At 34.4% G+C, this 20,181-nt stretch overlaps 2 protein-coding genes across 2 annotated transcripts; one reads left to right on the plus strand and one right to left on the minus strand.

The window, feature by feature from the left end:
• The first annotated feature begins 1,018 nt into the window (after positions 1 to 1,018).
• On the plus strand, positions 1,019 to 6,489 carry LOC116108644 (exosome complex component RRP41 homolog). The gene is made up of 10 exons (XM_031394890.1): positions 1,019 to 1,242; positions 1,337 to 1,383; positions 4,554 to 4,616; positions 4,701 to 4,747; positions 4,827 to 4,887; positions 4,982 to 5,020; positions 5,094 to 5,161; positions 5,587 to 5,665; positions 5,747 to 5,783; positions 6,422 to 6,489. The coding sequence occupies exons 3-10, from the start codon at positions 4,563 to 4,565 to the stop codon at positions 6,487 to 6,489; spliced, it is 453 nt and encodes a 150-aa protein (XP_031250750.1). The 5' UTR covers positions 1,019 to 1,242; positions 1,337 to 1,383; positions 4,554 to 4,562.
• Positions 6,490 to 9,645: 3,156 nt separating this feature from the next.
• On the minus strand, positions 9,646 to 17,571 carry LOC116108645 (probable LRR receptor-like serine/threonine-protein kinase At3g47570). Its single transcript, XM_031394891.1, is given in 8 exon segments — positions 9,646 to 9,741; positions 9,904 to 9,965; positions 9,968 to 10,012; positions 10,015 to 10,085; positions 10,087 to 10,164; positions 10,582 to 10,669; positions 10,672 to 12,899; positions 17,474 to 17,571. Coding segments are annotated over 8 exon segments (2,766 nt in total).
• Positions 17,572 to 20,181: the final 2,610 nt, after the last annotated feature.

Raw genomic sequence — 20,181 nt, forward strand, 5'->3', positions numbered from 1 at the left:
TGGTCTCAATTCCTTCAAAGTTGGCAACCAATTAAAATACCCCAATTGACTCATTGAAATTAGTTTTCTCATTAGACAGTTCCATTTTTATAGAGTGTAAGCAATTATTTCTTAGTGATCATAAATTTTTGAATCATGTTAGATTTAGTATAGGATTATAATACTCTAAGATAAAAATTACAAACATTATTAAAAATTTAACAAGTAGATAATTAAATTTAAGGAAAATGTTTAGCCATACTTTTAACATGAAACGTAAAAATACTTAAAATGGGAAAATTTTGTATTGTATAAATCTAAATTAAATCTTTGGACATTTACGATACTTCTTTAGAAATTTTAGTTTCTTATTTATTGTTTGGAAACAAAGAGTAATAGGACTTTTGTATAGAAATAATTCACTCATGCTACATGATTGCAATTAATTGATTCCTGAATAAGATTTAAGCACAAATCGAAGGTGCTTGGGCGGCGGTGGGCAAAAATTGGCCTCCCATATGTTAACCTTCTTACAAGTGATATTTCAAATAAAAATATTCCTATGTGTGTGTGAATGATATTTAATATATGAAAATCAATATAAATATGATACTCTTTTACTTTTGATGATGAACTAATACGTGAAATAAAAATAAAAGTATTGATTAGTATTTATTTTATTTCTCTTAATTATATTTTTGTTCAATTATATAAATTGTATCTAAACCAAGCTTTAATGAAGTTGCATAAATCTTTCTCGTACTTATTTCAAAGAATAAATACATTGTTGCCCTTGAGATTTTGAAAATATATCACTTTGCTCCAGTAAAATCTGAAAAGGTCATTATAATCCTCGTCAGACTAGTGTGCTAATGCTTCGAAAACTGAAATATCTATTTAACCCCTTTTTTTTATTAGGAATATAATTATAGTCTATAGAATAGAAACACTGTTAATGATAGAATTACAATGACAAATGAATAAAATTTTATTAAAGGGGGCGCTGAAAATTTTACAGTATTCAAAATTGACAAATCCACCCCTGTTGCAAAATCGTAAAAATCAAATTGAAAAAACCCTAACTAAAAGCTTTCTCCTTTCTGACTGTGTGTTCTCCAACTGCCCACGTCGACGTTTGCCGTTCCCGATCTCGTCGCCGTCGTCTCAGTCTTGCGTCGTCTTCGTCTTGTGTTGAAATGTGTTGTCTCGTGCTGTCTCAACGCACTCTAGCCGTTCTTCTTCGTCTTCGAATTTTATCAGGAGGTAAAAATTTTGATGTTTTGTCTATTTGTTTAAGTCTGAAGTCTGAACCAGTTCCTCTGTTTATTAACAAGTGTTTTCTCTTTATGCGTTTCAGCATCCTGAGAATCTAAGACTCACCGGCCATCGCTAATTTAATCCTCGGTGAGTTTCTGGTTTTTCTTTCTGGGTTTATTTATGTAATCTTTTCAAGTCCTCACTTGTGTTTGTTAAAATTGCCGCTGTGAATGGATTTGTTTAGCTTCACTTGATTATTTTGAATGACTTTGCATGAGTTGTATATTCTTCTTCATCCAAAAACAGTAATTGTGGAGTGGCGTGGATGACACTTCAGCGTATAGTTAAGTTAGATACCCAGGAATATTAACCCAAATAGCCAAATAATATGCTGGAATACTAACCAATTTTATAGATCGATTTGCTAATTCATTCGGACCCTGAACATTGAATGGCACCTGAAAAATGAAGTTGTCCACTACCCACTTATTTCCTTTTCAAAAATTTTAATGGGGAATCCACTTTCAAGGCTTCGATAATCTATAATTGATCTTCAGACTATTCCATGGTAGGTATAACATTGTATCAGGTTAGGCAGAAGTGAGAAAAAATAAATGGTTCTTGGTTGGTTTATATATATGAAATTTACAAAAGAAGAAAACTCTGTCACTATTAGATTTAATGATATGTTATGCATGTGGGTGTGTTCATTGCTAGTGTTATCATTTCCAGTAAAGCCAACACTTTGTTAAGAGATTCAGCTTCCTAAGTTTTCTACTCTGTACATGCGTGTTTTGAAATGATATCAACTCAACTTTACAAATTATGAAACCTTTAAACCATGTGAAAATTAGTGGATGATTATTTGGTGAAAATTAGTGGCATGATTGGTGAGCGTAGGTAAGGGGTTGTTGCATTGAAATGGAGTAAAATAACTGAATCATATTCTCAATTATAAAAGAAATGTGACTGAGTTTTAATTAATCCTTTGTTAAAACCTTTAAGATAATCTTTTGTTAATGATCATTATTAATTAATATATGAAATGTGTTCCACAAAATATATATAAATCCATAAGTTATGTGAATGTGACTGAGATTTAAACATCAAATAAACAAATTTCAGATTAGTTCAGGTTTTGTTTAGACTTTGCTATTTGGCAACCCATCTCACACTATCCTAATAAATCCAAGCTTGTTTAATTTAATCCACTCTCTCATTATCTTCCAAATCTCATGTGGGTAGTTAATTTTTAATGCTAAAAATGTCTAAACATTAAAAACTTAAGCTCCACCACATTATTATTAAGTCTAAGATATTGGCAGAATTGTGCAGAATTGAACTCATGAAGGAAAAATGTACTAGCTAAATCAACTATCTAAAGAACTCATGAAGGAAAAATGTAATAGCTAAATCAACTATTTAAAATGCGGAGTGGACTAGTCACAGAGTCATGGCCAGAATTTTCATCCTTGTGTTTCAAGGATAGCTTCGCAAACTGGTCTGTGCTGCTAGAGCGTCAATGACTAGTAAGGTGGTGGTGGTTGCTGTTGCTGCTGCTGGTACAAGGCTCGTAGCCTTCCAATCTCCCTCTGCAATACCTCCTGTTCCACTGAACACAGTCCTCACGTGATTTCACCTTCAGACAAGTAAATATTTCAAGCAAAAAGATTCCCAAAAACTAATGGTTGGACTGGTGTTACTGTAGCCAACACCGGTCCAACCGGTTTTAACCCAAAACAGGGTGAATTCTTATTCCCCTTCTCCAATTCTAATTTTCTAAATTCCTTTACCATTTTCAATCGACGAACGAATCCCTCTCTTCCAGTGTCGAGTTCTTCGATCGACCACCGTCGCCGGCAGCACTGCAGTCGCTGTCAGACGAGGTACTCATCTCATTTCATCTTCACTTCGTCTGCTTTTGAATCTCAATCTACAAAACTCTTCGTCTTTGCACGATTCTTGAATCCTAATTTACTAAACGTTGAGTAAAATTAACAAAACAGAATCCTTTCGATTCTTAATCTTCGAAATCCTTAGTCTCTGCTTAATACCGGCAACCTGTTGTGACGTTTGTCGCCTCCACAAGTTGGTTTAACGAGGTAATCTTTTGGTTTTGTTTTTTAATAAAATTACTGCGATGACGTTGAGTATGATTTCATATTGTTGATGAATGATGATATTAATTTTTTTTTTCTAGAATCTTTTAGAGTTATAGCAAACAGAAAAGTAATTGAGTCCAAGTTTAAAGAAAAACGAGTTTAGGATCAATACAATCAGACATTATTTGGATGATTTGCCTCTCCATGTGAAAATTTTGTAATTCAATTTCATTAAACAGTAAAGCAGAGTAAAGGAACGAGGCCAAGGAGCAATTGACCAAATTTATCATCGGATGCTGTTGAATTGGTTAGTCATTGGAGTTGCTCTGTTTCTGTGGTTTTTTGTGTGTATTTGTTTTGTTGATTTTGATTAGTAAATCACTATTAAGGTGGAGACTAACTTTTGTAATCAAGCCGCCAATGAATACTTTATGAAAATGCTAATAGTTGTTGGGATTCATGTGCCGATAAGAATGTATATTGTGTGTAGGTGGAGGAGAATGGACTGCTGGTTAGAATAGTGTTGTGAGTGAAGCTGTTAGAATTGTGGAATGGAAGAGAGACTTTAATGCAGAGAAATTGTGTTGGATATTCGTTTTTCTTATGGCTATTTAGATGGTTTTACTATTATTCTTTCCAACAAAAATTTAATAAATAAATAAATTGCTATTAGAAAACATGTCCAAGTAAATATGTGCATCAGAATCATAGATGTTGAGTGTTACAACAGTGTTCAAGTTTGTAACGCAATTTTTGTAAGTTTGCAATGCATAAGAATGATGGTTATTGGTTTTTGTAAGTTTGTAAATATGTACGGTTTGCAGCAAAGTTTGCAAGACTGCAATCTGCATTTTTTTTTCATGTTGAAATGAGCTACAATCTGCATTATTTTTATTTTCTCATAGGATTATTATTTTTTTTTTTTTCCATTTTTTCCTGTTGGATGACGTCCTCAGGCTGATGTCAGCATGACATCATCATGCTGACATCAGTATGATGATGTCACCGGTCTGACATGCCGGTCAGACCGGTTCAATCAGTCAACTCTCAACTCGGCCACTTTGCCGGGTTTCATCCGGGGCCAGTTATTAAAGAATTTTCATTTGTATCATATAGCGGTCTTCAAGCTTCTATTGTAACAATTCAGATGAAGGTTTTTTTGGTGAAGTGGAAACTAACCCTCAATTGTTCTATCCTGTCTCCACTTTCACATAGTTGATAGAGATGGAATATGTAAGCCCTGAAGGACTTCGATTGGATGGTCGCCGCCCTATGGAAGTATAAATCTCTTCTCTCGTTATTTGGTTCCTTTTATACTCATTTCTCCAATATTAAATCGTGTATTTGTTTTCACAATCCTAGATGAGGCAACTACGAGCTGAGATTGGTGTCATTGCCAAAGCAGATGGGTAATTTACCACCTTTTCTTTTAATTATTTGTTTGCAGATTAGTTTCAATTTTAATTTACTTTGCCTTGCGGTTTGTAGTTCTGCTATGTTTGAGATGGGTAACACAAAAGTCATTGCTGCTGTCTATGGCCCAAGAGAGGTACCCTTCTCTGTGTGTGTGTGTGTGTGTGTGTGTGTGTGTGAATAGGTCAAAAGTGATGCTCATTCTGTAAGCAATTTACTGTGTTTTTCAGGTTCAAAATAGGAGCCAGCAAATTACTGACCAAGCACTGGTAACATTCTCAATAAAACTTCTTATGTCTTAATTTAAATAACTCTGATCATCAGTGTTTGTATACTTCTCAGGTGCGCTGTGAGTACAGCATGGCTAATTTTAGTACTGGAGATCGTATGAGAAAACCGAAGGGTGACAGGTTGGAACATATTCTTTATAGTCTGTAATATGTTTTAAAACTTAATTTACAAGTATTCACATCAGTATACAAATTGCTTACATGTATTGAATTGAGTGGAAAATTGACTGTACATGCACCAGGATATGGATAAAGTTTGGGTTGTAATTTTTTAATCTGAGGTTCACTGGGTTATGCCTAAATGATGGTTGATTTTCAGGGTTTTGGGAAAAAATATTCTAAAAAGAGTGAATTGTTACTCATGGAGGAATTGACATTCGTGTTTGTTTTGGAACTTGTTGTTAGCAATAAGTTTTAGAGCCTTTAGATGTATCTGTGATTTGTTTTGAACAATTACTTTGCTTTTGGTACATCTTAATTGATGATTATTATTTTAGGAGTATATTTTGTTGTTTAATACATGACTATTTTCATGGTACACCTAGGCGATCAACAGAGATATCTCTTGTTATTCGTCAGACAATGGAAGCATGCATATTGACCAATTTAATGCCTCGTTCTCAGGTATGTTACAGATTATTGGGAACCCTTTCTAGTTTCTAAACAGGATTGGTTTTTTCTAAATACTTCTTTGCTGATCTGCAGATAGATATTTTTGTACAAGTTCTACAAGCAGATGGAGGTAACTCATACCTCAGTATATGACCATGCATTTATATAATTTGAGCTATTGGAATGGAAACTGGAAAAAATAATTTCAGATTTCTTGTACTTGGTTTGTTAGTGAACTAGTGTGCATTTCATTAGTTAAAGGGGTAGTGTGGTTGCTCCATATAGACTTTCTATGAGGTTACCCTTGCCTCGCAATTGGTGATGGTCAACTTGCAGACTTCCATTTCTTTTACTTTTGTTTGTTCATTGAAGAAGAAACATAAGCGGACATAAGAGCTGATCTATGTATATGAAAGAGGTCGAAGAGACTAATAGAAAGTACAATTGACATATTCTCCTCAAGTTCTAAACTGGAGTAAATCTTTCATATGTCTTACCCTGTCTCACCGTGCCCTCTTTCTTTGGGTCTCTCAAGTTCTTTGTCCCTTTTTTGCCACCCTTAACTGTATTAACCCAAACTTGATCAGTCTTGGGGTGGCATTGATTATGTGAACATTGTTTGCTACCCTATTCATAGGCAGCATAAATCGCTTAGGACTAGCAGTTTCATTTAATTCTAAATGGCTGCTAAAGTGTTAAGTGTTAGGGCTCATTTTCTATGAAAAAGAAGAAAGAATTTCTTGTTGATTTGGGACTTGTTGTCTGCAGGAACTCGATCTGCATGTATTCATGCTTGCGACATTAGCGCTTGCAGATGCTGGGATTCCAATGCGTGATATTGTTACTTCTGTAGTGCTGGATACCTCATAGTACTCCTTTTCTTGGTATAGTCATTTTCCTCATCTTTTTCTTGAAGCAGTATGATTTGTTTTTCAATTAGATATTATGGTATGGTATTAATTTTGTACACTTGATTACCATACTGAAGATTTGTGATGTGGGCAGATTTGAATTATGTGAAGATAGTGCTGGAGGTCCTGATGTCACTGTAGGCATTCTACCTACATTGGACAAAGTTACTCTCCTTCAGGTTTTTGTCTAAAATTCTGCTTTCTTGTTTATGACTGTGCTCATGAAAATTACATGTTGCATTATAGCTTCAAATCTCAGATGTATGGAGTTGGTTCATGTATTGTCTTCATAAACATTGCCTTTTGGTTTATATGAATTGTTGGTTTCATTTATACAGTAGTGGTTGCAAAGAAGTGAATGTTGATCCTGGTTCACATGGTAATCAAATAAAAGAAAGAAGGTGCTGCTTTTGCTACAGTGGTTAAAACCGTACCAGTTATTAGCATTTGATCTTTTTCAGATGGCATGAAATTAAGTCTCTCTGCTAGAATTTTTTCTCTTCTTTTCTCTGTAATGCTGAATCTCTTTAGCCAGGTTTAGGCCAAACCCTTCTCTCAGGCTGTCATGTTATCATTTAGGAATTTGGTATCCTTTGATGAATGGTTGATGTTGTGTTGCTAGCTGGTTGAAATAATTTCAAACTAAACAGGCATGCTTCTATTAATCACAATTAGTTGAACAAGATATATCGGTTTGGTTCAGGTTCTTTTGAACACTTTTGTCATTCTAGTTTCTGGCACAGTTTTTAATGTTTTTGAAGTGTGGAATGTAATCTTAACTGTTGACATTATATCCTTTGTTTTTTGTACCGTTATTACCTCATCATTGAGGTTTATGCATATGTTGATTATCAGAGTTTCAAGTTATTTGGAAAAAATTTACTCCTAGAGCTCTCATTTCTGACATTTTCTGGACAGATGGATGCTAAGTACCAACTACATTTGAAGATGTCATGCAACTTGCTACTGAAGGCTGCAGGCAGTAGCAAATTATATCGAGAAGTAAAAACTTCTTTTTTCTGTCATAATTTTCCTTGTCTTGATTTTGTGAATTTAGTTTGATTGTCTTCTGGACCTATGTGTATAATTATTCCAATGGTATTCATTTGTTTATTTATCATTAATTCCCTAACAACATACTTGATTATTGCTTGCATGAATTGTTAGGATCATTGATTGAATTGCTTGGCAGGTACTACTAGAGATACCAAGCAGCTGGGTGTCACGAGGTTCATAATTGCTAATTACAGTGGGTAAGTTAAAACCCCTTCGTTATTTATTATTTATTTATTTTTATTTTGGTGGGGGGAATTTTTTGATAACCAGAAAGCTCAAATGGAATTAAAAAAACAAGCTACTCATTGATGCTGATGCTTGGTGTGAGATGGCTGAATCTCATTCCAACATGTTGGATAAAGGAATGTATAAAGAAAGAAAAAGAACACATTTCATTCCTTTCTTTAGATGCAGCTTCTTTGGTACTAGTATTTTCTCAATACCTGCTTTTTCTTTCCAAAACAGAATCTATTAGGGAATCCGTTGCAGTTTAACTTTCATCTCTGTGAATGGGAATGTTGAAATAGAGACTTAGGGGATATGATATTATAAATGGCTAACAAGTTGAAAGTTTCTACAAAGCAGGTAATTAATTCCTGGATTCCGTAGAACTGGCCTAGTCATTCTTGGACTTGGAATCGTATCATTTTTATAGGGTGATATCAAATCATTTATGATTGCAAAAGTGATATGTCTCCTTAATTCAACATTCGTCCCTTGCATATGCACAGTGGGATCATAGCATTTTCCGTGCATCCACCAGCAGCTAGAATTGTGCAAAACTGATTTTTAAGGGACTTAGATAGCAAGTACTGAGACCCAAAAAAAAAAAAAAAATTTGTAATGTTAAGATATTCATTAGAAGATGTTATTTCTCTCTTTTCTCTGCTTTTGTATGCATATTTTCGAAGAAAGAAGAAAAAATAGATGCCATGAATAGGATCATGAATAACTTTCTCCTGAATTCAAGCAATGCAAGTCAGATCAGTTTCCTTGCGTTTGAGCGCAGAATTGGCAGAAGCGATATATAAGCTTGTAGGCTTGAAAAACATAAAAGCTAACTGAGCAGAAACCCATTGGACTCATCGGTTCAATTGTGAAATTAAAAAACCCGACAAGATTTCTTCACAGGCTGAGAACTTATAGAAATGGTCTTCTCTAAGTTGCAATGACTTGTGTTAACTACCTCCTTTGAAATGTGTGTCAAAGGCAAGTTATGACACTAAATATGGTTCATGATTGTTGAATTAAATTTCTTTAATTCTTCTTGTTATTTCAATTATTGATCTTATGTTTTTTAAAATTAACAAAATCTCTATCGACTTCTATATCACAAATCAAAGTTAATTCTTGTAAGATTCGTCACAATCAAACCATGCAAATCAATCATTACATTTGAAGGTGACCCCATTTCAAAAATCAAACTTTTATCTCCAAACAAATAAATTTTATCATACATAGTACAGTTAATTTCATTTAAAGTTTGCATCCACAATGGCCCCAATTGACTCGTAAATATTTTCCACAATATAAAATTCAAATTCAAAGTTTTATCATACACTACACTGGTTTGATATAATTTGAACACTTACCTTCTAAGGGCAAACAATGGTGCACAGATTTATTTATTATATGAGTGAAAAAAAAAAAAATACACCCATTTATAACATATTGCGAGTTGAACATTGTTTAACAAACCTTATTCTAAAGTTGTATAGCATTTAATTATGAAACGCAAGAAAATTACTTATATAGTTACAGTAGCCTTGACCCCGTCTTGGAGTTGTAGAAGTTTTTTTGATAGAATGCAGTTGGGTTGTAACATCATCCATGTATCCTTTCACGGCAACCTGAGAGCAAGTGACTCCAATTCCAAATATCGCAATCAAGCACTCCGAACACTGTGAATTCTCAAGCTTGTTTGTCCTTCTTCTGTTTCCTGAAGAAGAATTGGATCCACTATTTCAATGACTCGTAGAGATGCTGCCTTGACAAACATTGAAGTTCATATCACCATTAAATATCTCATCGGTCGGCCTCTTCCCTGTAAACATCTCCAATAAGAGTATCCATAACTGTACACATCACCTTGAGTTGAAACCTCACTTCCCATGCCGTACTCTGCAATTGGAAATATCATATATTTGTACAAAGAACTTCTCTATAAATAATATAGTTTGTATAACACATTTTCTAAGGAATTTTTATGAGGTAAAAATAAGAAAAAAAATACATGAGTCATATGAATTTCAAGAAATGATAAAATAAAGTTCACAGTTTTACCTGGAGCAGCATACCAACAGTTCCTCTTACACCAATGGAGCTTGTTTGATTACTTGAAGACTATGGGTGCCCTCTGGAAGGAATCTTGCCAATCCAAAGTCACCTACAGTGCCGTCAACTCATCGTCAAGAAGAACATTGCTTGGCTTGAGATCGCAATGAACCATTGGTGTTTGGCATCGTTATGAAGATAACCACTGCACAAGCAACATTGATAGCAATATCAAGTCTTTGTAGAAAGTTTAGGGCTCCGTTTGTTGCCAATTGGAATACTATTTTAGTATTCCAAAAAAGTTAAACAGTAAAATACCCAAAAACTCACAATATTTCAACTTTATTCAACATTTTTTAAACCCCCTAAATTGTTAATTCAATTAAATACCCTAAATATTTTAATGTTTTTGTTACAGCAACTCCGGCCACCCTCCGGCGGTAGTGGCCGGCTGTCCGTATTGACATGGGTGGGGGTTTTTTGTAACTTTTAAGATTTTATTATAGGGGGTGTTTTGTAAAGACACAATATGGGGGTATTTTATTAATTTATAAATCCTACATCGTAATACCCACCAATTCAACTTTTTTTTTACTTTTTTCAAAAAACTTTTCCCAAAAACACCCAATTGTGAACCAAACGGAGCTAGATTCCTCGGCGCCTTTGTAAGACATCTGTAGTTACATGGGATGCAACCACTCCTCCAAGCTCCCATTAACCATAAACTCGTAGATCAAAGCCTTGAAATCATTTCCTTGGAAATCAACACTTGCACTCTGACACTTCTCAAGGCTTCACATTCAGCCAAGAAATCTGGAAGTCCTCGATGTTGAAGTTTAAGAACCTTCACTGCCACTACCATTTCGTTATGGTCTAGGATTCCCTTATACACATAACCAAAACTCCCCGAACCGATCAAATTTTCTGAAGAGAACCCAGCAGTTGCTTTCAACAGATTCTCATAGGACACTTGCAGAAGTGAAGCCAACAATGGTGATGCAGAAGAGGAATCCCTTTTCATTCTTCTCCACCAGCGAATAATTATCAAACATAACATTATAGTCAGCAACAAAATTCCGACAATGATGGGAAATATCACTGTTTTTGAAATAGACCGAGTTTGCTTTGATCCTTTGATGGGACACTTGGATAAATGTAACTCGGTTATGCCACCACAAAGCTTATCATTTCCCGAAAGTGAAATAGCACTTGCATTGTTGAAGATTCCTCCAGTTGGTACTTCACCCTCAAAGTCGTTGTTAGATAAATTCAAGTTCATCAAAAAGGGAAAGCTCACTAAAAATTTGGGTATTTGGCCAGACAAGTTATTGGATGAAAGATCAAGACATTCAATGCCTCTCAAAGAACTCATGGATGATGGAATACTCCCTTGAAAGAAATTACCATTTATGACTAGTTGTTGCAAGCTAATGCAACTGCCTAAACTATAAGGAATTTCACCAAACAATTTATTCTCAGATATAGCTAGAAAACCCAAATTTGTAAGGTTACCAACATTTAAGGGTAGAGAACCAGTCAATTGGTTTCGAGACAGATCAAGAGTAATTGACAAGGATGAGAGATCAGTTACTTCAGGGGGTATGGTACCACTTAGATTGTTATCAGCTAGATCTAATACTACTAAATTTGTGCATCTCCCAAGGCTTGATGGAATGGTCCCCTGTAAGTTGTTTCTCTCCATGGTTAGCTCACTTAACAATGTTAGATTACCAAGGGAAGATGGAATTTTCCCCGAGAACCTATTCCCATGGAATTGCAAATCTTGTAGCTTATGTAGGTTCCCAATACTGCTGGGAATATGGCCCGTGAATCGGTTCATCCCTAGTTGTAATGTATCCAAGTTAACAAGATTTGTTATTCCCGTTGGGATGCTTCCAAACATCTGATTTTTCGTAACTGATAGGATTCTGAGTTGGGTTGACAAATTTCCTATAACTTCTGGCAACATACCTCCAAATCTGTTATCACTAATAGCCAGTATCTCTAAGCTCGTAGCATTTTGCAAAGAATTGAGAAACTTCAAGTCATCTTCTTTCCCATATCCTAATTCATTCAGAGAAATACTAACCACGTGTAGTTTATGTAGGTTCTCCAAAGTAGGCACCGTTCCACTAAATCTATTTAGTGGAATCAGAAGTCCCATTAGATTTGAGGCATTGGATATTGAAGGAGGAATGGGTCCCGTCAATTGGTTATCAGTAAAACTTAGCACTTCAAGGTTAGGAAGATTGAAGCCAAAGTCTAAGGGAAGACTCCCATTAAGCTGGTTCTCCTCAAATCCAATTTTCACAAGCGAAGATATGTTATAAATTGAGGGAGGAATCATACCTGATAGCTTATTGCTTCCTAATCCAATAAGTCGAACCCTATTCAACCGACCAAGTGTTGCTGGAATTCTTCCTTCAAATTGATTCATTGAGCCCGAAAGTATCTCAAGGGATGACAAATTTCCGAAGGAAGGTGGCACTTCTCCTGACAGATTGTTGCGAAGTACATAGAGTCCACGGAGCTTTGCCAAAGAGCCAAGCTCCCCTGGAACTTTCCCTACCATCTTATTATTGCCAACAGTAAACCATTCAAGGTTGACACAAGCCGATAAGTTGCTAGGAATTTCCCCTCCAATTGAATTGTTTTCCAGGCCTAAAAACTGTAACCTGAACAAATGACTAATCTCGTGAGGGATTTCACCGCGGAAGTCATTATTTCTGAGATCCAAAACTCTAAGAAAACTTAGATTTCCAATAGATGGTAATAGAGACCCCTGCAATTTTGAACGAGAAAAAAGCAATCTGGTCACCCTTTGGTGACGCCGACTGCATGTAACACCCTCCCATTGGCAAAAGTGATTGGAATCATTCCATGAGCTCAAAACCTGAAGAGGATCATGAGTTACTTTAGCCTTGAATTCAAGAAGTGCAAGTCTATCAGTTTCATTGCCTTTGAGCACAGAACTGGCAGAAGCAACTGAACCATAAGATAGCAGGCTTGACCAAAATAAAAGCAGCAGATAAAAGCTAATAGAGCAAAAAACTATTCGACTCAACATTGAACTATAAGATTAAGAAAACTCAACTTGACAAGATAGCTTCAAAGGCTAGGAACATATAGGCACTCAGGAAAGGCGACAAGTGCATAGAAATATTGAAGCAGTCTGATGCAAATGGCCAGTCTGAGTGCTGGTTGTAAAAGGGCTCCGTGGATTTTTTTTTTTTTTCAATGGATCTAATGACTTAGGACAAAGACTTGACTTATTGACTCATTGTATATCTATAACTTTAATAAAAACTTCCTTGCCGTGTTATATGGTGAGGAAAATTGGTGTCTTGGTCTATGCCGTGAATGATACTTGGGTCCAACACAAGAGCTAAACTTGGATGTTGCAGTACAGGGGAGAGCAAAGGTCAATAAAATTGTATAAAGTAGAATTTTTTATTATTTTATTTTTTAAATTTTATCCTTTTAAGATGCTACACGGAAATAAAAACAGAATAACCACACTATAACACAACATCCTGGTTGAAGAAAGTTTTGGTTAATCAATTCATGCAGAAATTAGGTCTATTCAGTGGCATTAATTAGGGGATATTTGTCTGAGCTTATGAAAATTAGCTTAATATAAGTTTAAATTAGCTTATAAACATTTGAAATTTTAAGCAATTACGTTTTTTGTTAAAATACTTATAAGTGACTAATAAGTAATTGACGTGTTTGGTAAAATGTGACTTATAAGTACATTTTATTATAAAATGACTAAAAAATGTACTACATTAAATAATGGTATACTATGAAATTTTAAAATTAAACAAGGATAATGTGGTAATATACTTGGTCAAACTAACTTATAAGCAGAGTGTTTATAAGAAAAAAAAAAAAAAAAAAAGTATCACCCCCCAACTTATTATTTTTTTTTTTTTTTTGCTTATAAGCTCAACTTATAAGCTCAAAAAAGTTATAAACAAACATATCAATTGCTGCACTTTCCGAATACCCATATTTAACGGCTAAAATTAATGCAATCTTGGTCAATTCGGTTGCCTTTTTCTTAATTTTAAGCGGAAACAAAATAGTCAAGGTCGTAAAAGGTATCCAGGACTTAGATTTTCATGTCTAAAGGAATGAAGAGCTTGAGTTCACAATTATCTTCTTTCTTTACTAGTTTATGCATCCACACTTGCTCATAAAATATTTATCCGTCGATCCATTTTTCAAAACACTTTCGAGTGCTTCGTGCTACACACACGAAATTAGTCAATTTAGAAGTCCATTTTTTTATTTCCAGTGGAACCAACTCTCATATTCTTCTCAGACTGGGTATTATAATTATTCAGGATCGTGAATCTCATTTATAATGGAGTTCTTTTTTCAATTGTTGATTATAGGTGGAGTTCACTATACACTCCTTTCTCAGGAAATCGTATTGTATGTGCCTGTGTGAATTCAATCCTCAATTAATGCTAAATTAACTAAGACAAAGACTTGACTTATTGACTCATTGTATATTTATAACTTTAATAAAAACTTCCTTGCCGTGTTATATGGTGAGGAAAATTGGTGTCTTGGTCTATAATTACCAATCTAATTTTGGATTTTCTGCCGTGAATGACACTCGGGTCCAACACAACAACCAAACTTGGATGTTACAGCCTTACAGGTAAGAGCAAAGGTTAATAAAATTGAATAAAGTATAATTTATTTTTATTTTATTTTATTTTTTTATCCTTTTAAGATGCTACACGAAAATCAAAACAGACTAAAATTAGTATATTTTTGTATAGAAGGTGTTTGGATAATTATAATGTTTTATTAGAAAGAGATATTATATTAACAGAAAGAAAGATCATCTTAAAAATTATTGGGAATGTTTAAAAAACGTGTTTGGTTGGTTCGAATATATTGGTAAATAATATGTTTGGTTGGGAGGATAAACGGGTGAGTATGTTATATAAATTACTAAATTACCCTCCTTTTTAAATATTAATATAATAGTATTTATTATTACTATTTTTTAAATCATTTCTTTTAATCCCTCTACATTTGAAATTTTGCTAAACCACCACAGCCGTGAAACGGCCAGATCTTTGGCTGTGCCATTTCACAACCACATCTTTGGTAATGAAACGACCATAGAAACCCCGATCTGTCCGTTTTTCGACCATGGATCTATGATATATGGCCAGAAAAGACCTTATTAATGCACGACTGATCAGATCCTGCCGCTTGTGCACCATTATAGCGACTGACATTGGCGGGCGGGGTGATGAGTCACGGCGACGGTGGTCTTGGGTGGCTGAGGGTATTTTGTTAACTTTTAAACTTTTTGTGGCTATGACGTTTTAACTAATTTCTCAAATATAACGGGGCTGGGTAATTGTTATTTGGTAGATATTTGAGGGCAATTGTGTTCGAAATTGTTTTTAATTAAGGCAAAATAGGTAGAAAAATCATATTACCCCTTTAATATTTTAAAAACACTCCTTAACAAGGTAATCGGATTACCCCTTACATTACCGACAGTAAACATTATTTACAATAAAAGATTCTCATAATATTTTATTACTTACAAACTAAACACCAGAATCTTACAAAATAAATAAAGATTACCTCTGTTATTTATATACCCCTGATCCAAACACCCTTATAGTGTAAGCAATTATTTCTTAGTGATCATAAATTTTTGAATCATGTTAGATCTTGTTTATAGGATTATAAATGGTATTATTTAAAAGAAAATAGGAACTTATAATTTTCTTTAACTAGTGTTCGTACATTCTCATTGAATCATGGAAAATATTGTTTTCTTTATTATAATACTCCACATATAGTTATTAATATTTGTCAGATATATGAACTCCTATTCAGTGGCTGATCAGGATTTTTGTCTGGGCCTCAGCTCTGCCATTATTTGTCAAATAATTAGTAAAAAATTTCAAAAATCACCGAACCTTAATAGAAAAGAAAATACAATATTAAGAACCTAAGAAAAAAGAATATACAATAACACAATATTTTTTTATTTAAATAAATATATGAGAAGCAAAATTTTAAGTAAAAGTGTTGAGTAAACCTTGAACAAAACCTTCTTTTAATATTTTTATTTTTGGTTTTCAAAGATTATAGTATAAATTTTTACAACGTTGATCAAACCTATCTTAATTAAGCTAAAGTCAACCAAAACTTAAATCAAGTCAACGTTGCGTTGACTTTTAATATGAATTAATAAAATAAGGGAATTTTTTTTAGTATAAACATAGATGGTAACTCAAATTTCTTTAATAATTTTGAACAATTGAACGGTGATGTTTAAAATGTAGAAAAGTGGTGGGTGAAGGGTGAATAATAACGTCCTTTAAAATATAGTTAAAGGTTTAATCTGAGAACGCAGATTCATTCTTAGACAAAAAATACAAAATAAACTCACAAGATTAATATATTTTTCTCTCAAATTAGAATAAAAAACCTCAAAAAGAAAAAAAAATGATTCAATCCTTAAATAAACTAAAATAAAATGAACAATACATATACCTAAAATCGATAAAATAGAAAACAGAGCAAATTATGACACCTTAAGTAGTAAAAATTTAACAATTTCAGTCTTCAAAAAATTTAAGAGCGAATAACATGAGCAAAAGAAAGAGAGAGTAAAGAATTTGAGGATAAAATCATAAAAAAAAAAAAAAGATAAAGCCGTGTAGAAAAACACTGGAGAGAGTTTTAAACTTTTAATATGACGTGGGTTTAAAATATATATATTTTAATAACAAGTTTTTTTGTACACCTAGATATACAGTATGTATAATAATTCTTATTTTTTAAAAATGGTATGTATAATAATTCTTACTTTTTAAAATATGAAGGTGTGTTTGGTTATATGTGTTAATTAACAATTTTTTATGACATGTATATTAATAAAATTTTTTTCCTAATATGAGGGTAGACCCAGGCCTGCCCCCAAAGGGGCTGAATTCGCCCCTACTCCTATTTAATGGAACATTAAGATAAAAATTACAGATGTTATTAAAAAATTAAAAGCAGATAATTAAATCTAAGGAAAATATTTTGTCATAATTCTAACATGAAATATAGACTTTATAATTAATATTACGAGAAGTTATTATGATATTATATCCCCAAAATCTTGTATTTTATAAAATCTAAATTAAATCTTTGGACATGCACGGTACTTCTATGAAGTTTTAGTTTATTATTTATTGTTTGAAAACAAAGAGTAATAAGACTGTTGTATAGAAATACTTCACTCCTCCTATTACGTGATTGTAATTAATTAACGGGTAATGCTATCCTTATTAACGGAACTTATTAACCGTCTTTACCAATTGAGGGTTCAATATGCTCCATCACTCCCCCAAAACTTAAAAAAATAAATAAATAAATAAAAATCTTTTCAAACCAAATTGGAAATATACAACAAATCAAATTCCCTCCCAAATTGTTCAATCCCTAAATCATACTCTCTCCCAAATTTTACAAACCTTAACAATCAAAATTTCTCTAATCATATCTCTCTTTGTCAAAGCCTATTCAACCTTAACCACCACACCAGCCGCGCCTTCTAACAGACCACCACCAGCCAGCTGCGCATTCCAATGCACGACCACCAGCAGTCAACCGCGTCTTCAAAACGACGACCACCTCCATCGTGCCTTTCAAAGGGTATTTTTTGTTTTTTTGTTTGTTGTTCTACTGATTTCTTATTATCAAAAGCTGTTTACTTTGTGTCTGTGATTTGGTTGTTAGATTTGATTTGTAAACTTTGTTGGTATAATTTTTTTTTGATTAGCTCGATAAGTTGTTGGGGGGTGTGTTTGGGTTTTTATTGTTAGGGGGAACGACTTACACATACCCAGAATTTGCTTTAAAGACATTGGTACCCAAAAGGTTTGGAAATGACAAATACCCACTTTCCGTCCAAACCAGTTAGTAAATCTGTTAACTAAAATGGTATTATCGACATTCTATCATTTTTTGTGGGGGTAATTTTGACTTTTTGTGTTTTAAGGTTTGTACTTAAAAAAAAAAAGTTAAAAAAATTGCATTATCTCCCTTCTCTTTCTTCCCTTCCTTCTCCCTCTTTTTCCTCCAGTCACTAGGCAAGAACCCAGCAGCGGAATATGGCCAGATCGAAAGCCTCTCTCCTCTCTCTCTTCCCGTCTCCATCTGTAACATCTACTGAAAACTAGTACAATGCATGCATATTAACAATGTAAAATTGGGCCCAAAGTTTTCTTTTCATTAATAATACATATGTCTTTTATACACAAATAGTACTGTTTACAAAAATGCATTTTAAAAGACAAAACAGGGGAAACAGTGTATCTATTCCTCTTCGCTTGCCGACGCCCCTCCGACTGCGTCATCACCTAGAACCTGCATCCACAAAGGAAAATAACGGGGTGAGCACAAAATAATGCTCAGTAAGTAAACCCTCTAACTGTCTGTCCCCGTATATAACTCTTAACTCTTTCCTTTTCTAATTCTGTTTCTGTTTCTACTAAATACCATGTCCTCATCTTACCGGAGGTACGGCCGGATGGCGTTCACACAGCACCATCTCACTCTCCATAACTTCGGGTGGAATTCACATAGTACCAACGTTCTTAGTGACTACCAAGTGGGATCACAAAGCTCCTACTCGGTTTTCCTAACTATCGGGTGGAGCCACTTAGCGCCTACCCGTTCCTCATGACCTTTGGATAACGATCACCAAGCATTAACTCGTCTCTAGTCACTGTCGGTGATGATCACAAGCATCAACCCGCTTCTACTAACTGTTGGATGATGATCACAAAGCATCAAGCCACTTATCTAATAACTAATTGGGTAGTGATCACAAACCACCTACCCATTTCTATTACTCATGGGTGCGATCACAAAGATCGACCCATCTCTAGGGCTATTCGGATGATGATCACAAAGCATCAATCGATTCCATAACGGTTGGGTGATGATCCAAAAGCATCATCCCAACTATACTACTCTTCTAATTCATTCTATTGTAGTATTTCTCAATGCTCTCTACCCTTAGAGTAGTTGTACCCACCAAGCTCTCTAATAGGGTATTTGCACACACAATTCTCTTACACTTTCTTAGGTCACTTTTCCATGTACAACTGTGCCTGGATGGTTCAACTTCATCAATGCACTTATGAGATGCCAACATGCAATGTTGCAAGAATTAAGGTTCATATCACCACTCAAACCTCTATTAGGCATTTCATAAACAACTCATGTGCACTATAAAACTCTATTATAGCATGATTCTAACATTTTCTTAACCATCCAAAATGGGGAAAAACCCCTTCCCAAAGCCATGAAAACCTGTCAAACAAGACACTTCAAAAAGGGTTCATAACACCCTTCAAATCCATCTCAACTACCTTGTCAACCCAACAACCCATTTCTCATATTTGCAAGGTATTAACATTCACAAAGCAAGAAATCTCCATTTAATACTCCATACATGGATATTACATGCACCTCACATACATACATCATTTCTATCAAAACCCTAATCAGAAATTTCATGAATCTCAACTTGGGTTGGGTCTTACTTACCTTGTTATGGAGAGACTTCACAAACTCTTCTTTCCACTGTTTAGTTGACTTTCCCTATAAACTTAACAAAAGAATGAAAACCCTCAAACTTCAATATGGGTTAAAACTCCCAAATCACACAACTTAAGTAGAGATTCTTACCTTAGGGAGCCTTAGGTTGCTTTTCCACCTCAAATTACTTCAAAAACCCCTTGGAATTCCTTGATCAAAAGAGAAGAGAAGTTGAGAGGAAGAAGAATGAAGAGTTGCGTTTGAGAAGAAGAAATGAGGGGTTTCTTTGATTCTAATTCCTTTTAATGAAATAAAAACACAATCATTCCCATTTTGCCCTTACTCTTCTTTGGGAATTCCATCTATATCCTTTGATTCATTACAAACTCACCCCCATATCAACACATTCTCCATGAAAAATCCTTACAATTAACTCCCCACTCTTCCTGCTAATTAGGGGTAGAATGGTCAAATTGCCCTTAGGGAAGGAAATATCTAAAACTTGACCAACATTAAAATCGGCCCGTCGCCGCGGCGAAACCGTCCAGAGAGTTTCCGGTGGTTTCAACATATCTTCGCCGCGGCGAAGATTCTTCTTCGCCCCAGCGAAGCTCGGCAACAACACTTCTTCCATTTTTAACCCATTTCAAGGCTATTAATCCACACAACACTCATACTAATGTCAATCAAACAATATTAACA

This window comes from Pistacia vera, unplaced genomic scaffold (assembly GCF_008641045.1).
Source record: "Pistacia vera cultivar Batoury unplaced genomic scaffold, PisVer_v2 Contig567, whole genome shotgun sequence".
NCBI lineage: Eukaryota > Viridiplantae > Streptophyta > Magnoliopsida > Sapindales > Anacardiaceae > Pistacia > Pistacia vera.

Excerpts from the sequence above, each read along its gene's own strand:
- LOC116108644 (XM_031394890.1), top strand. The coding sequence starts at position 4,563 with ATGGAATATGTAAGCCCTGAAGGACTTCGATTGGATGGTCGCCGCCCT. Across the intron at positions 4,617-4,700 it reads ATGGTCGCCGCCCTATGGAA|ATGAGGCAACTACGAGCTGA; the intron begins GTATAAATCTCT and ends TCACAATCCTAG. Across the intron at positions 5,666-5,746 it reads ATTTAATGCCTCGTTCTCAG|ATAGATATTTTTGTACAAGT; the intron begins GTATGTTACAGA and ends GCTGATCTGCAG.